The 18767-nt window shown below is 36.6% G+C and overlaps 1 protein-coding gene across 1 annotated transcript in view; it reads right to left on the bottom strand.

Annotated features, from left to right (window-relative positions):
* Positions 1-5255: 5255 nt before the first annotated feature.
* The window catches only part of LOC122797038 (histamine H3 receptor-like), a 92038-nt gene continuing 78526 nt past the window's right edge, over positions 5256-18767 (bottom strand). Inside the window, exon 3 of the mRNA XM_044065812.1 lies at positions 5256-6038. Within this exon, the coding sequence (XP_043921747.1) occupies positions 5256-6038 (783 nt within the window). The remainder of the gene's footprint in view (positions 6039-18767) is intronic.

Raw genomic sequence — 18767 nt, 5'->3', positions numbered from 1 at the left:
TAGAAGTGGGAGAAAGGCCCAAAGATAAGGACAATTTTTAAATATTACTCTTATAAACTTAGAAAGATAATAGAATAGTAGGTCTTGCATTAGTAAAAATTTTCTGAAGGGTATGAAATCTGAAACTCAAATGTCTGTGATTATTTTCTAACTTCAATCTTTAATGATTTGCCGCTAATTTGCCAGAAAAACACAATTTTATGAAAAATGGACAAAAATGTGATACAAAATATAAAATAGCCATGCAATACAGCAAGGAACCTGTAAAAGAAGGGACCTTTTTAATATTAGTGCTGTTAAGTTGAGCAGCTGACAAAGTAAGAGAATCTATATGCATTTCTGAAATAAAAGTAATATATAACTCTGATCATTACAATTATTTATTAATTATAAACACTCCACATTTTTTTCCAAAATTGCCATTTTGTGGAGGGATTATTAGGGATTTTGAGCCAAAGTTGGGGACAATTGAGAGGGTTGGATATACCTAATTCTATAAAGTGATTTATTTGCACGTACCTCTGAACCTCTTAATGCAGGAAATCTGGACAAGGCCAACTATATTGGAGGAACACACAGACAGTACTAAAAATTGCTCTTGTATAAACTTAGACAGTTGATAGAATAACAGGTCTTGCTTTAGCATGCATTTTTCTGAAGGGTACAAAGTCTGAAACTCAATGCCTGTCATTATTTAGTGACTTAATTCCTAAATGATTTGCCAGAGAACTACAAATTTTATGAGGAACAAGCCAAAAATAAGAATCAAAATCTGGACAGTTGAGATGTATAGTTCAGCCGGGGCTGTCTTTGGGTTTGCCCCCGTCACAAAATCATGGTCGAATGGGTCCTCCCCCTGCAGCCATGCCAATGTTCCATTACTTGTCTATTTCACCCCATTTACCATAAACACTGTAATGTGCATGCTGCTTTACTTGTAAGATGATTTAGATTTCATTTCAGTTTTATTTTACATTTTACAGCACAAACACTAATAGACATCTGCTAAACAAAGCAATGCAGTCTTACAATGAAAATAGACTTAGCATTAAAACCTCTCTGCCCTTGAAACTCACATTCATTGAAACAGCATTAAAACCCACATTCAAAAAAAAATACATCTGGCCACTGGTAAATAAAGATTAACTTTGGGATGTTTTCAAATCATAGGCCCTTTGCACATGAAACATACATATGTTCTTTGATAAACCTTCCTCATTGTATTAAATTATATCCCTTTTATAATACTGTACAGTTGTTAGAGGTTGTTTTAAATTTATTGTTTTGAACATTTTTCTAGTAAACAATGAAACAAAATGCATTCACCAATAATGGCAAAACTGCCCAATTCCGAATATGTCCACCATAAAAGTCTACTCAAACTTCTATAATTCACCTGTATCAGTAAATATGGACAATCTCTGCAGAAGTAATGTCATCTAAATAATTCCATATTAAACAGATCTGTAACTAATGAAGAGGTTGTTTCTAGCAAACAACTTTATATTTCATTGTTTCATCTTCAAATAAAGTGCCTGTTGCCCTTGAGGAATAACTTGCCTATGTTACATTAAAAAATGATAAGCTAGTAACATTGCAATATGGAATGGATGGCAAACTGAAAACAGGTTCATAGTGACTAGGTATGTCTGCCAAAGAGGACATTCTCAGGACTGCAGCATCCACCCCTTTAAAAGTACAACACAGTATAGTATCAGCAATACATCTACATACTGTGGGAGTATAACTCATAGCCTTCTGCATGAAAAGCAAGTACACTACATGTCGTGCTATTAACAACGCAAGCAGACTCAGCATAAACATCACTAAACTTCTCTTCCCCTGAAGCTCTCAGCTCCTTGTAAAATCCACTTGACACTCAACTGTATCTCTCAATTTTGCAGCCCATGAGCACAAGAAATTTGGAAAAAGCCAAAATTTATTGGGGGGACAAAAGCCCAGAAACCAGGGACACATTTTAAACATTGCTTTTATAATTTTGGAAAGTTGGCAGAATAAAATGATGTGTTACCGCCATGCATTTCACTGCCAAGTCTTGAACCCAGGACCCTGTACACTACAGTCAGAGCAACATACCACTATGCAAAATCAGCTGTTTCATGAAAGACAGGAAGACTGAAACTTAAATGGCCATCATTTAATGAATTCAGTTCTCACTATAGCTCTCAACCGCTTAACAGAAAAGATGTGGACAAAGCCAATGGGGGAATACTGCCCACAAACATATTTAGTGAATTCAGTTCTCACCATAGCTCTCAACCTCTTAGCACAAAAAACATGGACAAAGCCAATAATGGGGGAATACAGCACCAAAAATAGGGACACATTTCAAATAATGATATCATAAACTTAAGGTTTTATGTTACTATGTACTTTCTGAAGAATATGAAGTCTGAAATTCAAATGTCTGTCATTATTTCATGAATTCAAAATCCAGAAAACCACAGATTTTATGAGGAGCAGAACAGAACAGAACAAACATATGATGCAAAGATCTGAACACTTTTCACAAGTGGTGGTGGGTGGGGAATTCAGGCACTTGCTACCTGCTCCCACAGTACAGTGTCTGAGCCTAATTTATTCACTATAGCCTTCAGGTATATCTTACTGGGGCATTGCAGTCCAATAGCATTAACTGCCACTGAGTAGTCCCATGTACAGCCATTATTTTACTTGCTGCATATGCTTGTGATAATTATTTCTTCTCATTTTTGTCATCCCTCAACAGTATCAGCTGTGGAAGAGGAGGATAGGTTGCACCTACCTCAGACTCTCTTGACTACTGTCTCTAGTACTGGGCTGTCAGTTAAAACATGTCTGCATGTCAGTAGGATGGGGAGAATCCCTTGCTGGAGAAAACCTGCAGGGAGCATTGATACCATCTATATCTGTCTCACTTAGGGGTGGGTATTAAGGCTCCTCTCCTGAAGATGGACCAGAAGGGACACAGTTGACTTTTGATGTCAATTGTAATGGATGATCACTGTGAAGTGTGCTGTCAATTGGATATCCATCATGGCAGTGTTGCGGTATCTGGCACACCAATTTGAGTTGCATTACCAGCAGGTCCTAACCATCTGGCCTCTAGGGGAGGAAACATTAACTACCCAGATGAATGATGCCTAGTTTTCTTGCCTGTTGAGCTTGCATGGCAACCGACCATGACAGAAAAATCACCTTATCCCCTTAATAATGTGTTCCCCCTTCGTATGTTATTCTCCATTTCTTTTTCATTGTCTAGACCTCCCACCATAACTTATTTATCCGGTTTATATATGTGTCCATTCAATCTCCTCACACTTTTTTGCTTGTACCACCAATGCTTATCTATGTTTTCCTGTACCTGTGTTTCATGTCTGTCTGTCTGTCTGTCTGTCTGTTTGACTCTGCTACCTGTCCTCATTCTACAGGACCTAAGGTCATCTTTCTATACCTTCCCCACCTACTCTTTATTGTGGTACTTACAAAAGAGAGTCTATCTTTGGAAAACAATACACTGTGCCCTGCCATTCCTGTCTTATGTTATCCATTCTGTGTTTACCTCTGTTGCTGATCTTCTCTTTCCTTTTTTCCTATCTACCCCAGTTTCTCAGATAGGTACAATTTCTTGGCCAGAGGCAATCTGTAACATACTCAAGGCATAAGTACAAACCTCTGTAACCCTCTTGCCCCCTAGGGGCCATATATTGGGTAAAACTGGGTTATACTGGCTGAGCTTGTAAGGGCTCTTAAGCCATTAGCCTAGTACTCCTCTATCAAACAATGAACCTATGAACCATTTATGTGCTGAACAGGGCTGATCCTGTACTATGCTTACCCATGTTAATATTTCTGCTGACCACTGTTGTCAGGTGCATTTCCCTAGTTGTAGGAATCAACAAATTGCATGGGAGTAGTTATTTGGCTCAGCCATTATTACCTGCCTTTACTTGTGATGTCCATCACATCAGTCATACATGTTGCTGTAAAATGGCAGAATAGAGCTGTGCCTTCCATTATTGCTGCCATTCTGCTTTCCTATCCAGTCCTATTTTGGTATGAGTGTGTTATTCCCTGCCTACTACATCTTTGATTAACTCTCTGACAATTCTGACAATTCACTCAGCAATCTCCTTGTATATTAGCATTGTGCAGGAGCACAGTACTTTTGTCTGTAAATCCAAACTTCTATGTCTTCTGGTCTAAAATCTACCTGTATGAGGAATATAGGAGCCCTTCTATGCATTTCTGATATTTTCAGCAACATGCAATTTGGAAATGTGCTAAATGTCTTGATAAGATAAAAGCATTTGCCACTCCATATTGTGATTTCATGTATTTAACCAGTCAGTGAACACTCAGATTGGCTGTCACTGTTATTACAAACCTTGGCTGTATCATGTCCAGTGGCCTACTCTCTTCCAGATATTCTAACATTCCTTATTTTTTTTAAGATTCTTTTTATTTCCTTCTGGAAGGCTAAACTGACAGGTCAGTAGTTTGCAAAAACACAAATTCTTCTCATCCATGCTTCAGGGACTTGCATATTCCCACAATTTATTAAAAAGATTGGTTAATTATATTTCCATTTTTTCTGAAAAACACTAAGATGAACCACCATAAGACCAATTATGTTGTATGTCTTTTCTTTTCTTTTTGTTCTTTTAGGGTTCTTTCTTCTGTGAAAGGACAGTTGCCCCATTTATCATGGTTTTGAGTAGTGCTCAGACTTTATGAATCCTCCATTTCACTCATTGTGAAGCCAGAGTTGAAATATTGATTCAAAAGCTATGTTTGTTCTATGCTCAGCAGCCCTATTGTTTTTCTATAAGATATATTGATCATATATACATACGCCTAACTAAATTGGAATTACTTCTCCTATTGCAGGCTGTTTTCAGTAAGACTTTATTTGTACTCTTAAAGTTAGCCATAGCACTATTTCTGTCTAAATAAATATTCTTCTCTTACTTTAACAACCTCACCAAATATATAGTTATTTAATATAATAGCAGACCCCTGTGTATACCTACTCCAAACCTACTCTCATGTATTTTCTCTGTGTGGCTTCTAGTTTCCCCTAAGTCATTTGTCTTCATGTCTTCCTTAACTCCATCTTAAAATCTGCTCTTCCCATAATTCAATGATGTAGCACACCACTGCACATACTAATTTTTTATCCTTAATAAATGCTAAACAGAATCTGTTATTTATGGATGTATACATTGCATATTGTATATGCATCATATAATAACTTATTTAAAGTTAAATATTTTACAGAATGCTCTTCGGAAACTGCTATGGCACAATGGATACAAAAGAGGATTTATGAGAGAGTTTAGCCACATAATCCACACTGTGATCCAACACCAATAACGTTCAATGTCACTCCAACTTAGTGAATTAATAATAGAAAACAGTGTATATGGTGCCTGGCAAATGCCAAAAATACTAATAAGCAAAGCAAGGGACTTTGCAATCTTTTTGTCCTTCGACAGTCTTAATGTAGAGATTTGAGGTGGCATTTTCTGCTCATCCACTGCTGATGAGCTGTACCTGTTACTGGCATCACTAATAATTTCATCCATGTTTTGCATTGAAAGAGATTTACAAGAACATGTATTAATAGCAGATTCTTTTGACATAGAAGAACAAGCTATATTTTCCTTTAATGAAAGCTTACACTTTATAAAAGACAAAAATGTTTCTTCTCTTCCACTTTTTGACCTCATTTTCAAATTATTAATTTCTTTAATTTGCTTATTTTTAATTTGTTTTCTGATATTCCAGTATATGCTTAGATTGAAATAACTCACACTGAAGAAGGGAATGAAAAAATTACAAGTTAGAAAGCAAACTAAAAAGTACCAGCTATATGTAAATTCAGCAAAGCACTGGTCAGAAGGTACTTGTGACTGTCCAGTGATAATATCCCAAAAAATCAGAGCCGGACCATAAATTATAAATGAAAGCAGCCATAGAACAGCAGTCTTGGCAATGCTGTTACACATTTTCTCTTGCTGAGCTCGATGTGCAACCTGAGAAAAGACAAAGAAATCCATGTTACTAAGCACATAAACAAAGTTGTGATCTAAAATATTTAGTGTGGTGGCTGTTCAAAAAAAACATAAGTCAAAATATTAAAATCCCAGTTCCCCTTCATTATGATATTACCAGTCCATCTTAGAATGTGCAGACCACAAAAGTTTTAAACAAACCCCTTCTCTCTCATCCTTGAATAAGGTTAGATGGTTTTTACACCATAGAGGTAGTGGAGACAAAAACTGGTTTACTATCATAACCCTGAAGTGCACTTTGTCCACTGGTGGTACATCGAAGTATATTTTCAAAGGGGCTAAAAACTGAAAGTAAACATAGTGAACCTGCATCACCAAACATCAAATGGGATACAAAATCCAATGGTCACATTTTCATAACAGCAAATTTCAGACTATCGGTATTAATGTGTGAAAAAATAATTTTAAGTTGCCAAAGCACTGTGCTGTTACTCTGATGCTTACTGTGGTGGATTTGAAGTCTTCTTAAGACACTCAGTCTTGCTGGCTGGATTTTCTGTTACAGCTTCAGAAAATGTTCTACTTTACTTCTCATATAGTACAGATGATGTGAGAGATATAACACTTACCTCAGGACAAATGTGTCCCTACCAATACCCCTAACATAACTGGATTTAATACAGACTTTATATATATTTTTAGTTAAACACACACCCTCTTGGTTTTGGAAAGATACTGTCTTGATGATGCAAATGCTGACACATCTGTTCTTGTGCAAATGCTGATAAGTAAACTGTCTTCAAGGAAATTCCTTGTGGATTAGAAAAGCATATTTTTAAACGTTCTTAGAAAAACATGTCCTGGTGTCAGTTCTTTAAAGAAAGCAAATTACATTATTGTCATGTCTGTAAGAAGTCAGCTTTCTTGATGTGTGTGTAATACACTCATAAGCAAGTTCCTTATTTTTTTAAGCCACAGTCATTTAGTATGGATGTTAATCACATATTACTAAACTCTGTTTCTGCATTTAAGCAAGCTTTATTTTATTCCTTATTTATGTTGTATATCTGTAGCAAAGTTACTTTCAACCTTAAAACCTTGTTGAGCATAATCTTACAATTCCCTCTTTTATTTTAAAACATACTCAAAACACTTTATACTGATATGTATTTTTGATCACATTATATAGAAAATGCATTAAGAAACAAAATCTTTAGTCTTCTTTTGATACACAATTCAAAATACAATTTTACATAGTTAATACAATTATATCAAGTATTACTACTAAAATTGAATGTATTTAACAACTTTTTTCTTTTACAGACCATTCTGTGAAAATATTTCATCAGTTATGGGCTGTGCCTGCTTTACTTTTATTTTTTAACTTGATTAATTTATTCTTTTGCAATCACAGAATGTAATTTATGACTTAGAACTCTTTTATTAACTCTTTGTACCTGTTGAATTAACTCTTTACTTTTATTGATTATTTTATATCAAAAAATTAGAGATAGACTAATATCTATAAGAGACAAAAACTATGTGCTACTCCAAGCATTTATTCACTGCTGAAAATATACAGTTTCAATGTCATTTTAACCATAACATTGTGGTCATGTCTCTGAACTGCCCATTAAAATCTTGGTTGACAGCGAACTGAACATAAAGTTCTGAACTGGGCTTAGATTGAATGCAATTATTTCAGTATTTTTAATACTTGAGGATTTAAAAAAAAAACATGATTTTAAAGAATGCTATGTACATATTAGTCCATTAGCTGTATGAGTACAATATTTTAATATAATTTTCCTTTAACTGGGGTAACCAATACAAGTACAGATAAAATGCTGGTCCAAAAAACAGTGCTAAAATTACAATTAGTAATAAAATTACAACTTGACAAATTACTTTTGAACAATGTATCCTGTACAGTATGTATTTACACAGACTGTTTGATATTCATGCATTTCAATCTAGTAGCTATCCTGGACCCATTTTTTTTAAAAACATGGTTTTCTATACATATTCATTGCTAGACATTAATTTCATTTGTACTGAATTCTTTTGTATTTGTAGATACAAATACTGTAAAGTACACTTAGTCCAATCTTACAAATTTAGTAACATTAACATCAAGCAAAATTTTGGAAAACGCTTATGTTTCTATGGAAGTATCTAGTGGAATTGCTACCAGAGGCAACTACATACCCAGAAATTAGAAACATTTATGCTATTTGCATACCAACATTATCTTGCCAAAAACATATTAAAAAATATTGACCATTCTTGCTCAGTTTTTACATATCTTTACTCTCTCTTGTATAGCTTTAATAAAGCAATTTTAAGTCATCTCTTGTATAGCTTTACAGTTTAACAGGTTGTAAATACAATTTAATACAAAATAATACAATAATAACTAGAATGACAGCTATTAGCAACTTGTAAAATATCTTATCCTGTCAGGTTTAATCTGTTTACCAATATTTCTAATGCACTAATACCTGTTTCCCTCCCCCCTGAAAGAGTTTTGTCAAGCAGGAATGAGTTATTTCTTCCTGTAGCTTTATTTTATACCCTTTTGCAATGCTGCTCACACAGTCAGTGTAAAACTGAGAAAGTACCCCTCCCCCTGTAGTATTGCACCATTGTTAATTTGCTTTATAATGTATGTCAGCCCAACACTTTGGTTATACATTTCCTTTATTAGGTTATTAAACTATAGACCTTTGTCTGATTTGATCATTTTTTGGCTGTTTTCTTTTTTGTTGCTTTTGCTGTATACTTCTAATAGTAGTTATTTGTACCTTCCTGTATAATTGATTTGAAATGTATGTATACTATAACCCATCTGCTGGCTACACTTGATGTAACTGAGTTTTTTTTACTTTTAACATTTATGCACAATTGTGATATTTTATTACAATTACCAAATAATGTTGCATGTGAACATTTTAACAATTATGTTTTAATAACAATAAGTTTTTAGAAAAACTCAAGCCACTTGTCTGGCAATCAGTCTTGTTTCTTATCTTATCTGCTCAACATTTCCTGTAACTATTCGTCCAGTCTAGAAAGGTCTGAGCTCACATTTCAGTTAACCCTTTTAGCATTTTTCCTTTAATCATCTGTTAGTAAAATGCAGTTACAAAACACTTTGTATTATATTTGTGATTTGCATAACTATGCAAACTAAACATTATTTTACAATTAGCTTACATATTTTTTAACTTTTGATTTTAGTATTTTTTTATTTATGTAACTGCTCTGTCATTCATTTTACAAAGACTGACTACTACCATCTGTGATTTTATTTATTTTTAAAATTCAGAACTTTAACTGTTTGGTGTGGTTTTACTATACAATTATAAAAAAATTGTAAAAACCAAATAGATATTAGCTTAACTAACACATGTTTATAGTTACATTATTTACATTTGCTGTTGTCTGCCTGTTATTCTTGTGCATTGTATGAAAAGAAAATACATGCATGTCAGTGTTGTGATTTTAAATCTTTACTCATTAACTATTTTTATTTAATTTTTATACACTAGAACTGTTTTGTTTACCTTTTGACTATGCTATGAGAATGGCAGTCATACGCTCTACTTTACTGTAGTACTGATAAATATCTTGCTTTAATTGAATGGAAGTTTTAAACATTTGAGAATGATTTGTATTTTACCATCCTACCATGTATGCTTAACCATTTTCAAAACACAAACATATTATAAAATATATATCTTTTGTAAAGATCAGCGGTAGTTTCCTGCTCTTTCCCAATGTTCTCTTAAGCTCAGCTAATTTATCCCCTTTATCTTGTAACTGCTGTTCAAGAGTCTCTTCATGGTCTGCCTGATATGTCACAGGAACCTGTTCTACTGAATCTGAAACTCCTATGCACTTTTGAAAACAATGTTTGTATAACTTGTCTAAACTTCCTGAATTCATTGTGTCTGTCTCTTAGAAGTTTATTACATTCTTTTGTAACAAAATGTACTAGAGGTCCTGTCAGTAACTGATTTGACTCCTGTTGCAACTCTGAGAATAAACTTTCACATGTGGTGACAAGACATAACTGTTCAACATCTGAATATAATGGAAACACTTTACTCTTAGTTAATTCTTTATCATGGACAGATCTGTCTTCACAGTCTATTGTTTTAGCAATATCATGCAATACTTTTTTATGACAATACATAAAATGCAATTTTTGTTGACTGACACAGTAAACATTTGTCATACTCCACATGGTTTTCTTTGAGATACCAGTCAAATATTGTAATACATTTCCATAATACCTTGCTACCAACTTGCCCTAATAAGGTTTTACATTTACTAATGTGCTGTGCATACCAACATTGCAATTTACTAAAGTTTGGTTTACTAATGTGCTGTGTATACCAACATTGCAATTTACTAAAGTTTGGTTTATTCCTACACGAATTATGTGTAATAATACCCATACTGTCTAATAACATCCAAACTGTCTAATAACATGCAAACTGTCTAATAGCATCCATACTAAAAATGTGACACAGAAAAAAGTCTTACCAGTTAGCAAGAAAACAGGTAATCAGGCTGTTCTTGCCGATGGCTGGAAATTTTTCAAAGTCACTTGAGAAGCTGGTGAAGCACAACAGGCAGCAGACTGCTTTGAAAGTAGATGCCCACCTTTTCTTAGAGAATTTATGGCACTGTGACTTTCCTGAACTAGTCTCACTGGATTTAGATGTCTAAAAAAAACTTTACTGCTGCAAGCTGCATAAACTGGAATACTTCTGTTTAGGATTTACACATATGTACAACTGTTAGTTACTGCAATTTGACTGAAGTGACCCTCTGCAGGGCTTACCCTTCCCTTTGTGTTCGAATGCAGGTAGGCTTGTCATTGAAAAAAAAATATTTTATGGTGCCAAAGCACTGTGCTGTTACTCTAATGCTTACTGTGATGGATTTGAAGTCTTCTTAAGACACTCAGTCTTGCTGGCTGGATTTTCTGTTACAGCTTCAGAAAATGTTCTACTTTACTTCTCATATAGTATGGATGATGTGAGAAAAATAACATTTACCCCAGGACAAATGTGTTCCTACCAATACCCCTAACATAGATTTAATACAGACTTTACATATATTTTTAGTTAAACACATTCCCTCTTGCTTTTGGAAAGATACTGCTTTGATGACGCAAATGCTGACACATCTGTTCTTGTGCAAACGCTGATAAGTAAACTGTCTTCAAGGAAACGCCTTGTGAATTAGAAAAGCATATTTTTAAACTTTCTTAGAAAAACATGTCCTGTTGTCAGTTCTTTAAAGAAAGCAAATTACATTATTGTCATGTCTGTAAGAAGTCAGCTTTCTTGATGTGTGTGTAATACACTCATAAGCAAGTTCCTTATTTTTTTAAGCCACAGTCATTTAGTATGGATGCTAATCACATATTACTAAACTCTGTTTCTGCATTTAAGCAAGCATTATTTTATTCCTTATTTATGTTGCATATTTGTAGCAAAGTTACTTTCAACCTTAAAACCTTGTTGAGCATAATCTTACAATGTGGTTCGAAATGGGGATGTGAAATAATTTACACTTTTGACAATAAGGTTCAGAGACATGAATTAACAAATAAGTGGACTTCAGGGTTATGATAGTAAACCACAAAAATCTTATGTACCAAAATAAATATACAAATTTCAATCTTTTGATTCATGTTAAGGCAATGTGTACCAAATGTGACTTTGTCATATCCCATGTGCCATTTTCCAGTGAGGTTTTCATTTAACAAAAATAAGTGAATACCAAATAAGGCAGTAAAAGACTGTCAGTATGAATGGCCATGATAATTATATCTTTGTAGACTATAATAAACTATATAGATTCTGTATGTTTATCAAGATTGTTGTGTGGATTCATGAAAATCTGTACTTTGTGCTAAGCACATGTGCTTGCACACAGCAGCGAGAATGATGTCTGTGATTCATTAAACAGTGCTGTGTATGGTGCACAGCAGTGTGCATGCTGTTTGTGATTCATTAAGCAGCTCTCAGCATTGTACACAGCAGTGAGTATGCTGTTTGTCAGTGAGTATGCTGTTTGTGATGCATTAAGCAGCTCTCTGTACTGTGCACAACAGTGACCATGTTGTATGTGATTCATTAAGCAGCTCTGTGTACTGTGCTAAGCAGTGAGCATGTGGTTTCTAATTCAATAAGCAGCTCTCTTCATTGTACACAGCAGTGAGCATGCTCAGCTCTCATACTGTACACAGCACCAAGGCAAAGAGAAGTGGCAGAATATGCCAGTGAAGGCATAAATGGCTGTACTAGATGCTAATTAAGTATTTCAACATGGCAGAGTAATTTAGGAACATATAAAACACCTGCCTGCACACCACACTCCCTTTACTCCTCAATTCCAAAACTCTTTTGAGAACAGCCACAAATGTTAGAGGTTGTTGCTGCTGTCATTAATCTGCACGTGCAACAGGCTTTAATACAAGGTTCTGCTGCTGCCAGACAATGTCTGAGAGTGCTTCAGGTTGACAGGGTTACCTCAGAGGAAATCTGCACTTCTGTCACCCTCAGATGAGGAACCTGGGAAATCACGGAGAACCCATCCTAGTGGAAACAAAGGTATGTGTAGTATCACCTATAATAGCTACAGGAACATTTCGGAAACCTGCAGGAGATATATTAGGGGTGTCACAGGCCTCAGCCTCAAAAATATTACAATTTCTAAATACAATGTTGCATCATGTAAGGGACCATATCTGGTTGCCATGTACCACACATGGAAGATCTAGCCCCATGCAACATTTCTATGCCATAGCCCATTTCCTTGAGGTTCTAGAGTTAATAGACTGTGCACATATTGAAATAAAAGTTCCACCTGGTGAAGAGGAAGAAGCTACCTCAACAGAAAAGGATACCACTCTGTCAACTGTCAGGTAGTCTGTAATACAAACAGGATCATCTGTAATGTGTGTGCAGGTAATCCTGTCAGTTTCCACAGCTCCCAGACATCACACACCTGTGGCCTGTAGCTAAGGTTTTATAGTGGTGACCTCCCACAAGGCCATTTAGTGGGCAATGCAGCTTATACACTGGAACCTTGCTTATGACACCCATGAGAAATCCACACAACTCCACTAGGCAAGGTTGCAATGAAGCACATGCTCAAGCTAGCAATATGTTGGAGAGTGTATCTGGGTTCTAAAGTCAATATTTTTGCTGTCTATATACATCTAGATGTGCCGTGCAGTATGAGCAGCTACCTTAGCCAAAATACTTACAGTCTATGTAATGTTACATAATATAAATCTTAAAAAATAGTTGCAACATGGGCAAAATGCCCAAAGCCATCAGGTCCCAGCACTTCGAGCAAGGCCAGCAGAGACAGGAGATAAAGGTGAGGGGTCTGAAGAAGAACCAGGAGCTGGGAATGATCCTGGCAGACAGAGGCTTGCACAAAGTGCTATGGCCCGGGCTAAGAGGCAGAGAAAAGTGCACTCACTCATTACATAAATGAAAATGTAAGCCAGATGCATACAAACAGTAAAAGTGATGCATTCAAAAGTAGCAGCCTTTACTTGTCCATATAATGGTTGTGCTCTGGGAGCATCAAAGAGAGTCAACTCCAGAATATACAACTTGTATTGGCAGCAAGTAAGTGATGAACTTGTAAAGAAGACAATTAAATTATTACCCTCATATACAAGCAGTGGATTTCAGTAAGATAAATATCACTCAAATGTCCAAAAATATCAGCATTAACTCATGACATATATATGCAATAGAAATAATAAATATTTTAGCAGCATGTTTTAAGCAGTCTGCACATGAAGCCAAAAGTAGGCCCATTTCAAACTACCCCCAATGTCAACTGAAATGCCACAGTCATAAGTACGGGAACAAGCATACCTTCTTATCTCTAACAAATATAAAATATAACATTAGCAGGAAAAAAATATTAGGAATATGTAGTCCAGTTGGTTAATAAAATAAAGTAATCATTGACCAAACATGTTTGGCCTTTCCAATGCTGTGCATCATGCATACAAGTTGCCCATCTTAGACACCCCAGTAGTGACTGGGCAATCTCAGCATCATCTGAAAAAATTGTTGAGAGAGCAATAATTTATAAGTAATACTATAGTATTTCAGTAGAACGTCGGTATTCCTAAAAATGCGACTACAAATACTATTCTGATTACAGGCTTAATAAGCATTTTAACTAGCACAGCGTAACAAAAATGTGCAATACAGTACAGTCATTTTTATTAAAACAAATATTGGAATAAGAAAGCATTATCTAATCATACTGTACATCAGGTATAGGCAACCCTAACTCAAGTAGAAATCTGCAAAGGGCAGGGCACAATCATCGTCACTTGCATAGGAGTGATAGTAGGAGTTACTGCAAGGCAAGTCTGAACCATAGAAGTGTCTGTGTGTGAGTGAGAAATCAGATAAACAGCAAATATCTAATGCCATGGCCAGTAGCAGCAGATGTAAATCATTTTGTGTGTGCGTGTGTGTGTGTGTGTGTGTGTGTGTGTGTGTGCATGTGTGAAATGGTATGGTTAAGATGAGGTGAACAGTGTGCAGCTTGGCAGGAACACAATCAAAGCAGTTCTGCTAGCACTGTGCCCTGGTATCCTGGACAAGTGTGAGCACTGGGCATAGTAGAGGATTCATTCACTGTCACTGCCCCTGACCATATGAACTACTACTGGGGGTTGAACTGCTAGTTCCACAACTCTGGCAAGAAGTTGGGGTGCTACCTGAACATGAATGATGTCTGCTGGAAGAGGTCTCATCACAAGTACAGTCATCCACAACAACAGCCACATAGTCTACCACGACTGGCTGTGGACACCTCATTCACTGACAGTGCAGTGGAAGTTGTGCCATAATGGGAGCAGGGACTGGCCTGGCAACATTGGAGAACACCTGAAGATGAAGCAGCTCTCTGGACACTTTCATGCTGACCTTCCTCTAGCAGACATTCCATTACAGATACTACAAGATCCAGTGTATCATTCATCCACTTCAAAGAGGCACCCACATGGTTCAGGCATTCACAAACACACATCAGAACGCATGACATGCAGTACTCTGACTAACTTTTCCAAGGCCCTGGTGGAACTTGCCTGTGCCTCTGTGGCAGCTATACACATGCATTGTGTGGCACACACTGACACAACAACATCAGGTTAAAGGAAGAAAGCATGCCTCCTCTGAGCAGCTCTACCACCACCTCTGTGTTGTGCTTCAACATCACGATGGCTAGGGGTGACTCTGCCAGCTCTACAGCTGAATTAACCACAATGCCTGATCACCAGTGTCAACCTATCCTATCTCAGATAGCTCTGTGTCATGGGTATACGTAGGCATATGGATTGCATCTAGACTCTGGGTAGGGGATGTGGGAGCCATAAACTCAGTTTCAGACTCACCCACTTAATCTCCAGACTGTGACTCTTCATCACTGCCATTACTGTCAGCGTCTACAGATAATCTAACATCAGATAGTAGGAACTCCACAGTGCCAATCCCAGGCTCACCTGTGATAACAATAAAACAAAACAAGAAGAGAAAATAAAAGAAGAGGAGGTGCAGCATCCAGCAGAATAAAATCACTCTCAGCAAATAAAGAAATAACTCAAAGGACAAATCAAGTCTATCAAAGCCAAATGTAAGGTAAATTTGGCCTCCCAGGTGAAGGACAACTGTAAGGCATTCTTTAGCTATGTCCACAACCTCAAAGGCAATACACAATCATGTACAGAGCATATTGTAAATGGAACCCTTATTATGAGCCAGAAAATTTAGCAAACCAACTGGCTGATAAAATCATCTCCAACTTTACCCTCTCTCCCTCTCAACTTTCCCTCAGGAAATACCAAGAAATATAACTCCCCATGTTATCACTAGGGAAGAGGTCCTTAATGCTCTCTCTAAGGCCAAGAAGACTGCATCAGTGGGCCCAGAAAATATCTCAGGATGCCTTCTAAATAGCATAAAACATGACCTATCATGTCCTCTGGAATTAGTATTTAAGTATAGCTGCCAAATAGGCTTTGTGCTTCATGAGTAGAGAAAAGAAACATTCATCCTTCTGTACAAAGGTGGGCCATCTACAGAAGCTGGAAACTACAAACACATAAGTCTCTCTAATCTCATATGTAAAGCCATGGAAAAAAATATCATGGAAATGATGAGTAATGACATAGGAAACTTCCAGACACTGGACCCAACCCAGTTTATTTATTTTATTTTGCATTGGTTGACTGGGAAATTCCACTGGACACATGTCCTTTTTCAGTGGAAGCCCGGGGAGAAAAGGTCCACAACTAAGGTACAAGTACAATAACAGTAGGTACAAATTACAATTCAATTAACATATGATACATCAATGAAAACAAGCAATTACAGTTTGAGATTAGTATCATTTGGTAAGGAAAATATATACCACAGATTTGGGAAGGTGTGAGAGTGAGGAAACAGTTAGCTGTGGGGTGTAAGGAAAGAAGCAGTTGGGTACAGTGAGTGCAGATCAGAGGTTAGAGGTGTATTTTAAGTATAGTGTATTGAGTGTTGCAGAATATTTAGTATTGCAGGATGAGGTGAGACCAAGTATGAGAAGGGTGAAGGGTGGAGTTAGTAGTTAGGTAGGTTGGTAGATGCAGTGGATTAGTTAGCTTTATAACTGGGTTAGGTTTACCAGGGCTGGTACAGGAGCATAGCCAAAAATCAGCCAGGTGAGATTTCAACATATATTTAAATTGGGGTAAGGAAGACTGGGATAATATTCAATGAGGGAGTGAGTTCCATTTTATAGATATGAAGTTGGAGAAGAGGGAATCACTGGCTGCGTTATTGGCTTTGTTACCTGTAGGAGTTGCCTGTTACTAGTCCAGAGTGGTCTGTTATTAGTGTATGGGAGAATTAGGTTTTTCAGGGCAGGGTTTTTTCAGGTTGTTAAAGAAGTGTATGGCAAAGATCAGTTGGTTATATAGGGGACGATGTGGTAGCTCTAGCCAGTTAAGTTGTTTAAGGAATGAGTAATGGTGCGATCTGAAGGGAGAATCAGTGGCAAACTTGGCTATTTTATTTTAGCAGATATTGACTTTGTTAGTTTCAGTCTTATTCAAATTTGTGAGTATAGGGAAGGTATAGAGTAGGGTAGATATTAGATGAGTACATGCAATGGTTAATTTTGTGTGTTTTGTAAGGAATTTTTTATTTCTGTATAGCAGACCATGTTTTTATGGACTTTTTTATGGTCTGGGAAATATGAATGTCAATTTTCATATTACAGTCGATCTCGACTCCAAGGAGTTTGGTGTGCACAACCTTCAATGGTTGTAATGCAAACATTTGTTAGCATTGTGTAAGGAATTATTAGCTTAACTGGTGCAAATATCCCTTTCATCTTGACATCTACTGTGAAACAACAAAGGGCAAGTGTGAGAACATGCTTAATCTTGGACTCTTAAAGTCATACAATATCACAGCTTCAGTACATGTACTGTACTTTCTCCTTCTCAGAATATGTATGTATAGTTGTATAGTTGGCAAATAATGTAAACCATCTAAAAATGTCTTAATAATGCCATGGTTTCAATGTTCTATTTATGTGAAAGCAGTGAACTTTAATATGTATATTTTCATGGTATAAGACAACAGAGTTGAGAAAACATCACACACACACAGACAATTTAAGCTATTTTTGTCTTTTTTGGGGGGCTTCTTCCTTTGTACACTGCTTGCAGTTGCTTCACAAAGACTGTCAGTGGTCACTTGCAGTGAACAACAGTTCACTCTGTATGGCAAAAAACATCAGTAGTGCTTTGTTCAGCATTCTGGATAGTAATTAGTGAAGAAAATATACCTATTGTTTTCTTTGTGGTAGATGTCAATGCAGTAAGATCTGACTAACAGGAATAATAATGCAGTGTGTCTGCTAACCGCTTTTTGATATTTTTAACTTTCTATTCCTAGTTACACAATTTGTTGTCATGTTGGACCCTGACATACTTTCTATTAGTAATAACACATTTTATATGCAGGATATAACAAGTATTATATGAAATAAAGTTTGAGGCAATAAAAACAACAGCATGGATGTAGAAGAATGGATGACTAATGGAAAACAATATAAATATGTCAGCAGTAGTCAGGGGCAGCTCGTGCGATTGGACTGCCGGACTGCAGCACTCCCACCTAGAAAAAAACAAAAAAAAAAAATCTGTAAAACAAAAAAACAAAAACAGAAGAAAAAAAAATCACGAGTCCCAATCCTCTGCACATGCGCAGACAACTCAGACTGCCTTTATCAGCAGTCTGGATATGGACAAAGAGGTACCCAGCAATCATTGCTGTGAGATACCAGGAATCTGTGCAGTGACGACTGCACAGAACTGAGGAGCTCCGGACTGCTTCAGCCGCAGTCAGAACCAATGAGGAGGACTGAGCTGCTCTCGCGGGACTGTCAGTGCATGGGCTTCGTGGATTACTGCTGGACAAAGGCTTCAGGTAGGTGTTCGGATTGTGGGCTTGCTTCATTCACTGGATTTGGATTACTTCATGAAACCGGCTAGGTGTTAGTTCAGTTGCTGGAATTTGGGCTGGTAGGTGAAGGCTTTATATCACTGGCTGGAGTTTGGGCTTTTATACAGCTGAACAAAGGGTGGGTGTGTGTGTGTGTGTGTGTGTGTGTGTGTGTGTGTGTGTGTGTGTGTGTGTG

Source organism: Protopterus annectens, chromosome 3.part0 (assembly GCF_019279795.1).
Source record: "Protopterus annectens isolate FY-2018-M chromosome 3.part0, PAN1.0, whole genome shotgun sequence".
Classification (NCBI taxonomy): domain Eukaryota; kingdom Metazoa; phylum Chordata; order Ceratodontiformes; family Protopteridae; genus Protopterus; species Protopterus annectens.
This window is presented reverse-complemented; position numbering and strand designations above follow the sequence as displayed.